The following is an 11660-nucleotide window of genomic DNA, read 5'->3' on the forward strand; positions in this document are numbered from 1 at the left end:
AAATATAAAACGTCCATGCAGGACAATAACCAGACTTGATTATCCGCTGAAACAGATTCCATTTGGCGTAGAGGGCAAAATAGCTGTGAATAGATCACTGCAAAATCAGTGATGACACCAGGGCCTACTTGCACAAAGCGATCTTAGCGCTAAGACTATCGTAAGCCTATGTTAAAGTATGGGAGTTACGATCATCTTAGCGCTAAGATCGCTCTGTGCAAGTGGGCCCTGGTGTTCGCGAAAAGGGTAACCGTGTCCTGCCCAACCGGTAGCACCCGCCATTCACACAATTTGCATGAAACACTAAGTAATTATTGCCTGCCGCCGTCATACGCTTGTCTTGCTGTAAATAATACTGTTGGCTGAACGTTTTGGTTACTTTTAAAAAGGACACGATCAAGCAATCTCCAGGGTCCACTTGCACAAAGCGGTCTTAGCACTAAAATGATCGTAACTCTCATACTTTGATATAGCCTTACGGTAGTCTTAGAGCTAAGATCGCTTTGTGCAGGTGGGCCATGTTTTTTTTTGTCCCATCCTACTGATATTCAATGAAATATGTTTTAACGAATGATCATGGGATTTCGCCTGACGTTTTCACAACTGCCGCTTATGATGATACTGGTGATTATTTTCGCCATGGCGATCATGACAATAAGTATTACTACACGACGCTGATAATTATGTCGACGATGAGGGTGGAGATGGATATAAGGAAACAGAACTTATTTATTGCGGATTGGTGTGGTAAAAAGTGCTGAGTTCATTTCGTCGAGTACCATGTGCTCCGCCTCCGTGGTCTAATGGTAGAGCGTCCGCCCGGAGAGCGGAAGGTCCGGGGTTCGATCCCTAGACGCGTCATACCAAAATACGTTAAAAGATGGTACTTGTTGTTACCCTGTCTGGCGCTCGGTATTAAGGACTGGTCGGCTCGGAGTCAGTATACTGTGTCTGAGTGGAGTATTCATGTTAAACTTCGGCATGGTATCTCAGTTTGCTAGCACTATAAATCGGCATCAGTCCGGACTAGTACAAGCAGCCACACACACACATATACACGTGCATGCACGTCGCTATATAAGTGCAATAACCTTGGACACGACGTTAAACCCTATTTCACCTCACCTCACCTCGTCGAGTACCGGTGGTTAGAACGTGGAGTTGGTCATTGTGGCACAAGGAGTGTTTCAACCTATGGGAATTGCCGTCGTTCACTAGGCCGCTATACACACTTGACCTTTCGTGTATTAATACATAACAGGACAGTTTTTAATGCCACTCCAAGAGTGAAGTCCTACAACCCCACTAATTGACATACAGTCTATGAGAAACTCGTGCTCTATGTTTTCAACACTTAATCTTTCTGTTTGAGTACTAGTATATGCCTAGGGACTGGTTGCCATGGCATTTAATTCAGTTCAATCTAATTAACATATGGAACCACTGCATTCAGTTTGTCCTTGTAAATGTTTACTGTATTCTGAATTGGTTTCTTTCAACTATGCAGTCCATTAATTGCAATACGCAAATCTTATGATGTTTCAAACGGACATTCATGAAGCGTTCGGTGTTTTTGACGGCCAATTAACGTGTGTTTCACAACAAAAACATAGGGGCTATAAAAAAATTAGTTACTTTAGTTGCTTGTATTTGGAGATACCTTCAAGATGGTGTGGTACTGACGGGTGCAGAAAGTGAATTGTATAGTGACGTTATTAGGTCACGTGTTACTTCAGGACTTCTAGCCTCTTGCTATGACTCACTGACTATCTTTAAGTATTCGAAGAATTCAGGTGAATGACGCTATTTTTCATATTATTATATTACATGTCCGCACATTCATGTATAGGACAGTACCTCGCAATGATATATTTTGACAACCAGTGGACGCAAAATTAAAAGTAGGTATAGACATAATTCGGCTCAAAAGACATTACTGGGACCAAATATACTTCAATGAATACGCCAAATCGTTTTTAAGCTGTCAATACGGATTCTGTCAAACCTCTTTCTCCATCTGCCATTCATTAACGCGTATTGCTTTGCACGTTGAATACAAACAAGTGCAAATAATGAATAAATTTTCAGGAGTTACAACACTTTGTATTTGAAAATATTTAACCTTTTTCACAATTGATGCATTATTATGTCAACATTAAACCACTCACAATGTGTCTAAATTCTGCGTCGATTTCGACAAAAGACACGGACGGAGAAATCAACCCTGCTGTACACCTGTAAGTCATATATGTATGGGGCGCCGGGCGGGGTCAGAACTTTGTGGGACGACGGCTGTAATAGCCGTCGAGGTCATGTAACAAGATCATTACCGGTGATATACGGCAAGAGACGGAAGTTATACTTTTCGCAACATTTTTATATATAGCAGGCACATATGTTCGTAATGCGTTTCTTTTCTTGGTTTACCGACCCTAAATTTAACAAATGTGGAATAAACATTTGTTATTCCCACCGAGCCAGTATATGGTAGCTTTCAAGCAAGTGTTAATATCTTCGCATTTAGATGTTTTAATCCAACGATACTTGTTTTAAGAGTTATAATAAAACTTATATTATTTTAAAAGTTTTGTTTTTTGTTTTGTTTTTTTAATTATTCAGAAATAGGTGATCCCGTTTATATATCTCTAAGTGATTTCTTATGATTATGGAAATTGTATTTTTATTTATAAAAGTGATAATGAAAAGGTTCTCCTCCTATATATCTATTATCCTAATCGCTCGTGTGTATATCGTGTATGTAAAGCAGAGGAAAGTATATTCTTTATCACTCATGTTATAACACGTTTATGTTATTTGTAGATTCAGACGAAATAATTTTTGCCTTTTACGACCAATAAAATCTGTTTCGGCGGATAATCAACTGAGCATCATGTTGACGGTATGTATATACAAAGTAATCAGGAAAATGATCTCACGTCTATTCAGGCTTATCTCTATCTCTCACACATTGGATATCTCTCTTATGTGCAATACCAGTTACCTTTCCACTTTAAAGGCAAATATGTTTGCAATTTTCCTGAACACTCGGTGTCATCAATGATTTTCAGGGATCCATTCATATCATTTTTCTATTTGCCGTTTACGCTCAATGGAATTTGTTTCGGCTGATAATCAAGAATGGTTATTCTCTGGCGTTGACGTTCTATATTATCGTTGGTTGGTATTCCTGTCACAATATACGGGGTACAAGTCTTTATTATGTTCGCATATAAGGTATATGACGTGTCATAGATAAAATACACATTAACATGTGAGATAACACAGCCATCTCAAATCGCTCGAACGATTTCATTGCATCTGTCATATTTTACATAACCTTGAATTAGAATGCCCTCAACCAGATTATAGTGTTTTTTTAACGTAAAAAGATCTGTTCTGTCTCGCCTTTATTTCGTAACAGGGGATGCCGAACTGTGCACGTGCCTGGAGGGAGTGGCAGTAATTTGGATGACTAACTGCGGTACGATAGCGGGGGTGTTGACCAGGGACAAAAGATAGAAAAACAATAAAACTAAACCCACACCACTGACATTCATGGTAGAAATATTTCCTCCCTGGAAAAGAAATATATCGTGGCTAATTACAGACGTGACTTCTGAAGACGTCCAAGAACTGATCGTTTTCTTCAGAGGATGGGTCAAATCTGTTTGTCTTTTCTAGGATATCTCATACACGTCTGGAGAGATACGGTTGTCGTGCTGCGATGGATGAAAATGAAGATCAATTGAAAACAATCATTGTCTAATATGGATTTTGTGTATTTTCCTCAATGATTATTTTACACATTTCCGAATCGTGCAGTAACAGCTGATGGAAAGAATACTGGTTTTACAGTCGCTGACTTTAATTTGTTGTCTTAATCTTGAATGCATTAATGATGCGTGTGTGGTGAGTGGGTATGGCTCTACGCCGTCGGGTGTACCAGGGCACGTTATCACCCAAGTCACCGAGCCTGGCGACTCAATTTATGTGGCCGACTCTTACGACCAGCATAGGGTGTTGGGGGGCTGTTCTAATCCCCGCAGGGATGCTTCAAATGGAGAAGGGGTGGTGGGTAGCCTAGTGGTTAAAGTGTTCGCTCGTCACGTCGAAGGCCCGGGTTCGATTCCCTATATTTCTACAATGTCTGAAGCCAATTTCTGGTATCCCCGCGGTGATATTATTGGAGTAGTGCTAAAAGAGGCATAGAACCTTACTCACTCACTTGACACGCAGGTAGTAGACGCACACCAAGGATCGGCACGAATCCAATATCGAGGCCACGTTCAGTTCATGGGGATATAGGTATTGAAATACCTTTGGGGACAGATTTTACGAAACGTTATATGCATCTTTACAAATTCGATTTCCTACCAAGGTAACGACATCTTGTTCTCGATCTTGAGAACGGTGTTAAAGTCTACATAGAAACGTCGCTTATACAAGCAACAAGAAGTTGCTATCAATAAAAATTGTACAGAATAGGTAAATATTGTATCGTTCTGACGTGACCCGTAATTGGATATCCTCGGATCTTTGTTTATCGATAGCGAGAACTAAGATCTGATTTTAATGAGATTGCTTTATAATATAAGTATGGCTTTAATCGACCGTTATGTTATACCAACTATATGCGGTGATATCTGGCGTTAAGCGGTTTACAGTGAATTAATTCAATATCTCTACACGGCTTCCCGAGGTATTACGTATTAAGCGAGTGAACCAGAGACGAGGGCAAGTTAATGGGTGTGGCTTAACGCTGATTCTACGTAGGGCACCAAACATAGGATTCGAACACGTTTTCAGAATGACAAGCGAACGATTTAACCACTGGACTTTAGCATGAAGACGTGCGCTTTCATTAAAAGATATATTTAGAGGAATTTTAACCTTTATGAATATTAAATCAATTTTATATAAAGTTTTCACGCAGTTGTGGCCTCAGGAAGCCCTTATGACTCTGAACAGTGGAGAGGAAATATGGCAGTGTGTGTAGACTCATCGTTTCCTCTCATTCATTGTGGTGAAGTGTCATCGGGCAATACAGGAACATCGGGGTCACCTACGGGCCGTCCGTACTGGACAACAACTCGCTGTCTCACTACAACTCGAACTGGACGGTCAACATGAATCAATGTGGCGTCACGAGTTGATCAAAGTCTGTTGACGTCCTTACACGGTCTGATTGTGGTCTGACACTGCCTACTCATGTCCGGCAAACTGACGTTATTTACAAACTATAAAGACTCAAGCGACGATAAACGATAACTATTCATGGCTTACTTTGTACGCCATTAACCTGCCAGAGGTGGTATTGTTTCTTTAACGTCAAAGGTAACTGTTTGAGTGTTCGAGACATTGTCGGGGCGGAGGGGGTAGCCTTGTGGTTAAAGCGTTCGCTCGTCACGCCGAATACCCGAGTTCGATTCCCCACATGGGTACAATGTGTGAAACCAATTTCTGGTGTCCCCGCCCTGATATTGTTGGAATATTATTACTAGACGCAGCGTAAAACCATACTCAATCACTCGAGACATTGCCATTAATATTTGTACTTCAAAAGGACGTACATTAAACTACGGTTATAACGAACTCAAAGGGACCACTAATTTGAGTTCGTTATAACCGTAGTTCGTTAAAAACATATATACAGCAAATGGCCTGGACCAAAGTGTCCGCCAGTTCGTTATAAGCGTGTTCGTTATAAACGTAGTTTACTTACTCTCCCCATTGTTACAACGCATGCATGTACATATATATGTTATCGGTTTATCATAGTATAAAATTGGCTTTCAGCAACCATTCCTTGTCGTAAGAGGCGAACTACAAACAAACACAACTACATTTAGCTCACCTGGTATAGGGGGTACGGGTGGCCCAGTCGTCTAAGGCGCCGCGATTTGCTGTACAGAGTTGCGTCCCTTGGGCACGCCAGAAACCTATGATTGTGGGTTCGAATCCCGGTTCGCCCCGATTATGTTTCTAGGTTTGTCAGCACCATACCCGTGCTCGTGGGTTTCACCGAAGTGGTAAACGTCTGAGACCTGCATCACTTCGGGCTTTCCTCCCACATTAAGCTGACACGCCGTGATATAACTGGAATACTGTTAAAAGCGGCGTAAAACCCAACTCACTCACTCACTCACCTGGTATAATGTACATGTAATTAAAATTCTGAATTTGATAAATCTTTCCACGTAAGCATAAGAGTTAAGGATGAAGTGGCATTCAGAAGCGGGATCTTAAAGGCGTTTTTACTCATGAAGGTCGCGGACTGTGGAAATCGTTACCAATTAAAGTGTTTCCTTCCACGTTCAGTTTTGGACTTGGACTATTTCAATTTTCTTTGATCAAAGATTCAAAAATAGTTCAAGAGTTTTATTAACAGCTATTTTGGTCACACAGGAAACAAGGGGGGCAACACAATCGAAAGGTGTGCGAGAAATCCGGCCCCGAGCGTCGCTAAATTCGTTTTGAATGTGACACAGTCGTGAAAAACATTTAGTTATTTCAAACACTGAACGGGAGGCATTTGGGCAACTGTAACAACGGGTCGCAACAATGTTAGGAGTCAACACAACAAAAGCTGGGAGGCATTAATCTTTACAATCGTTGAAATGCCGTTCTTACGAGAATGCGTAAGGCCCCGCCGTGATTCAACAGTTAGCTCTCGTGGAGGGGGAAAAGTACTATGTCTACAGCATTACAGATGTCACCTTAGGCCTCTAGTGAGGGTTTGTTGGATACGGTCTGGTGATGAACGACCTAAAGAATAAATTTACTTCTGGGGTTGTTTGTTTTACAAGGTTTGCACACCGGTTTTACGTTTTTACCTCTACAACTGACTGAGTATGGTTTTACGCCGCTTTTAGCAATATTCCAGCAATATCACGGCGGGGGACACTTTCCTCCACAAACGAAAAAAATATATTGAAGTCAGTTTTTATAAATAAATATAGCCAACAATAATAACTTTACGGACTGCTTTTTTAATGATTAACATACACAAAACGTAATCAGTGACATCGTTCAGCGCAATAATACAACAGATGCCCAGCCCATTTTATTATCAGCCAATTAGGAAACAGTAATTTCTAAGTGGGCGTGGCCTAAATAAATTGCTGGGTTAGCCAATCAAATGCCACGGAATCGCTTGTAATTTATTTATTGAAACACATTCTGGGGAATTCTTGAGGGAACGTCGGTATGACTTTTGTGGACATCTATTGTATTACAGTTTGAAAGAAATTAGGAGAAACACTGTGGCAATAGCTTGAATCGATTCAGCGATGTACTGCGATATTTTTCTCAACGAAACTATGTGCTTCGTACATTTTGGCCTTGTCATATTCCCGTCTATTATTCAATCTGATCACGTAATGCTGTTGTCTTAACAGTATTTGAATTTGTGCATCTAAAGATGATTTTGGAAAATAAATCCTGACTATTTGGTTACACTGTATTTAGACGTAAATCCGCGTTTGAGCTGAGAGTGAAACTGTGACTGTAGGCGATAAACTATACACTTATACCGAACAAGGATGTTTTCGAAAACCGGATGTGACGAACGTACTCAAAATTCCGATCATTTCGGACCTTTGTAATTCTGATTCGCTACAACATGAGTGAGTGAGTGAGTTGGGTTTAACGCCGCTTTTAACCATATTCCAGTTATATCACGGCGTGTCAGCTTAATGTGGGAGGAAAGCCCGAAGTGATGCAGGTCTCAGACGTTTATCACTTAGATGAAACCCACGAGCACGGGTATGGTGCTGACAAACCTAGAAACATAATCGGGGCGAAGCGGGATTCGAACCCACAATCATAGGTTTCTGGCGTGTCCAGGGCACGCAACTTTGCACAGCGAATCGCGGCGCCTTAGACGACTGGGCCACCCGTGCCCCCTCGCTACAACATGAAACCAGCAAGAGGTAATGTCTCCCACAAATACATAAACAAACAGATGGGACTGGTGATTTATTGTAAGGAGTGAGTGAGTGAGTATGGTTTTATGCCGCTTTTAGCAATATTCCAGCAATATCACGGCGGGGGACACCGGAAATGGGCTTCACACATTGTACCCATGTCGGGAATCGAACCCGAGTCTTCGGCGTGACGAGCGAATGCTTTAACCACTAGGCTACCCGACCGCCCCTTTTTATTGTAAGGAAGACTTCAGAGTGTATATTTAATAAAACAATCACCCCCATTCCATCAACCTCTTTTTTAGCAGCCTACGCTCATCCCCTTTTTCGTCTCTGAAATTATGGTACCAGTGAAGATTGGGTTAGAATTGGTCTTCAGCAATTCTTGTCGTAACTATGCTTGTCGTATGAGGCGACTAACGGGATCGGGTGGTCAGGCTCGCTGACTTGGTTGATACATGTCATCGTATCCCAATTGTGTGGATCGATGCTCCAGATATCAATCACTGAATTGTCTGGTTCAAACTTGATTTCTTACAGACCGCCATCATAATTAGAGCTGAAATATTGCGGAATGCGGCGTTAAACAACAAACAACCAAACAAACAAGCTGAAATTAAGGTGGCGTGAAATGGGGTAAACATTACTGCACTTATATAGACACGTGCATACACGTGTGTGCGTGCGTGCGTGTGTGTAGTTGCATGTACTAGCCAAAACCTATGCTGGTCCAGCCCACTGAAATACTTTGCCCCAGGTTAACGTGGATACCCAACTCAGACACCTTATCAAACCGGACTTTTCATTTGCAACACTGTACCCCTTAACCCACCCCGAAAATGGTCAGTCTATGAGGAATTTGGTCGAATACTGCGTCTAAAGTTTATATTTCATATAATTCACCCATTCATTAATTTACAGGGAAGTATAAGTAAAAGTGAAAACTGATAAGTCGGAAATGATAATGGACAATTGAATGTGTCATGCGATGATTATTTTTATTCGCGGAAAATTTCAGTTGAAAAACCCGATTAAAATTTATCATATACCCTATTAAGCCGTATTAATCTTGTCCACAAGAGCACATCTTCACATTTCATATATACTCAACAACAATAGTTACTACGATCATATATGCCTTATATGGCTTTACCAAGTGACCAATTGCCTGTGTACACAACAAACCACTGGTCAAGACAGACTAGGGCAACTTGATGCCATTTATATTCGTATTGTTACAATGCACTTCAATTGCTAGGCAGAATCTGTATTTGTTTAAATTAAAATCTTTATGAAGTTTTTTGTGATCGCTTGTATCATGCTACTAAGAAATACAAACACGATGAACAAGAACATATTCACAGTTACTTCTGTTGTTGAGCATACTTTCAGCTCCGTATATATACTGACAAAATAAAGTTAGGGGCTATGAATATCTTTGAGGATACTTTTATGAAAGTGTGAGCCCAGTCCTCACTACAATATCTATCCCCAAACATATTAACGGTCCCTAACCTTTTTTGTTCAGGATTTAACACGGTCCCTAGAACCGAAGTTCATTGTAATCGAAGTTTTGTTGTAACATTATGTAATTAAGACGTCGGCATATACACATACAAGTGTTAACATGCGATGTTATCCCTTTTAGAAAATACAGTTCATGATGTGGCATAATCTTCTATCCGGTTTACCAGTGCATATTGATCAGGTACCGTCCTGAGAACTCCCTACATAGTTTCTGTCACAACAATGAATTGTGTTGGAGTAATCTGGCATAGAGCCTGTGCCAACTCCACACATCGCAATGTCGTAAAGCTGACATTGTAATTTCCATACAAAAATTGTTCACATGTTCCTGTCTGGTTTACGGCATGTCGCAACGCCACATTCACATAAGCGCACACTCGAAACGTTATCTAAAGTATGACTAGTGATAGATTTGGTACCAGGAATATTTGGTTACCACTTGCACTTAAGATTTAATTTTCTTTCTGAATTCGCGTCACCCAGATGTGGAGTCATAAATTTAAATCAATACTGTATTGACGTTTTCGGGATTGTCTGGTCCAGAATCGGTTATTGACAGCCCGCCGTCATATAGCTTGAATATTGCTGAGTGAGGCGTTAAACAACAAACAAACAAACAATAGGTCACGGACTGAACCTGGACCCGGACTGTTCATTGGACCAAGTTACCATTATATACTCACGAGTGGTTAGACGGCTGTTGCACAAGAAATATAGGTAAAAAGATCTGATGACTATCGTCCCTATGGCTTCTAAACAAACTCTTTAACTACTCAAGCCTGTTTCTGATATAATGCGCAGATAATTGCAGAATATATCAATGTAAACCATTTGTGATATTATTAATAATAGTTTTTAATTAAATATTCCTTAACGGCACCGATATTGCCATACTTATAACATATTAAAACAGAACCCCATTATCTCAAACCAAGCCGGGCCGACGTGAAACTTCGAGATTTCCGGACATGAGATAATGAGGCATGGACAGATGAAGCATAACAGATCCATAGACATACGATTGTATACACCATAGTAACACCATCAGACTAACACCAGTTTCTTGACAAAGTCTGGTTAATGGGATGCCACCCTCATCATTTGAGTCATCTGCATTTTTATTCAGTCTGTCCAATTAACAAAACAACAAAATGTCACTCTCGCCCTAGTTAAGCTTGTTAATTCACTGCGGGACATTGTGAGAAGCTTCACATTTCACATTCTATCGAATTTTTATTTGAGTACAATTTCCAAACTTTCTCAAATACACTATCACACCAATTTAATACAAGTTAACACTTGTAACATATACTACAATTATTCTTTAAATGCTGAACGATGTTAGGGCTAACCAATTTACAAGTGCAGAGAAAACCCTTCAACTTAGAATACTTATGTATTAATACGTTACAGCAAAGACATCCAACTGACACAGAACTGCCCAAAATACCATGTTATAGATATAAATAACGTAATAAAGATATTGTAATTTAATAGGAACAATGTGTTCAGCGTGTATAAAATATATAAATTTACTTACCGAAACACCATATGATAACATCCGTGAACAGTTGCCTGTTCATATATCGGTTTTTCATTGTGCACGACAGATTTCTCCTTGGGGATTTCTCGCAATCTGTTGACATTTTTTCTATTAGTATTGTGTCCTTCCACAGTCCTAACGTTAGAGAATACCCGCGCTGCTCTGAGTAATACAACCACTCGAGCCAGGCTCTTGTTTTTATATTGCCGCGGCGCGAGTAACCTTTGACCTCCCCAGTTGTCACGGAAACATGTCAATAGCTTGCGTTTCTTCCTGACGTTCTGGAGTAATCACTTCCTACAGGGATGGCGAATGTGCTTGTACGTCGTGTTGGTGTCCGTACCGACTATACTACGATTTGTGTACAGATATGTTTGATCTCACTGTACATAATAGTTGATGTCTTGGGGTGGGGTGGGATGGTGAGATGGTTGATAACAGTTACACTTTTTAATGCATTGTATGAGAGAGAGAGAGAGAGAGAGAGAGAGAGAGAGAGAATGAGAGAGAATGAGAGAGAGAGAGAGAGAAGGGGGGTAGGGGTGTTAAATAGCGTTCAAGATTATTGCACTAACATAGCGACCTGCATGCACGTGTGGCTGCTTGTACTAGTCCGGTCAAATGCCGCTTTTATAGTGCTAGCCCACTGAGGTACCATGCGGCAG

At 40.6% G+C, this 11660-nt stretch overlaps 1 protein-coding gene across 1 annotated transcript in view; it reads right to left on the bottom strand.

Moving 5' to 3' along the window:
* Positions 1-11183, bottom strand: part of LOC124135584 (phospholipid phosphatase 1-like) — a 29620-nt gene extending 18437 nt beyond the window's left edge. Inside the window, exon 1 of the mRNA XM_046500956.2 lies at positions 10993-11183. Coding sequence (XP_046356912.1) covers positions 10993-11098 — 106 coding nt within the window. The 5' untranslated portion in view covers positions 11099-11183. The remainder of the gene's footprint in view (positions 1-10992) is intronic.
* Between the last annotated feature and the right edge of the window lie 477 nt (positions 11184-11660).

The sequence above is a fragment of the Haliotis rufescens genome, unplaced genomic scaffold (assembly GCF_023055435.1).
Source record: "Haliotis rufescens isolate VD_foot unplaced genomic scaffold, xgHalRufe1.0.p SCAF_2, whole genome shotgun sequence".
Lineage (NCBI taxonomy): Eukaryota > Metazoa > Mollusca > Gastropoda > Lepetellida > Haliotidae > Haliotis > Haliotis rufescens.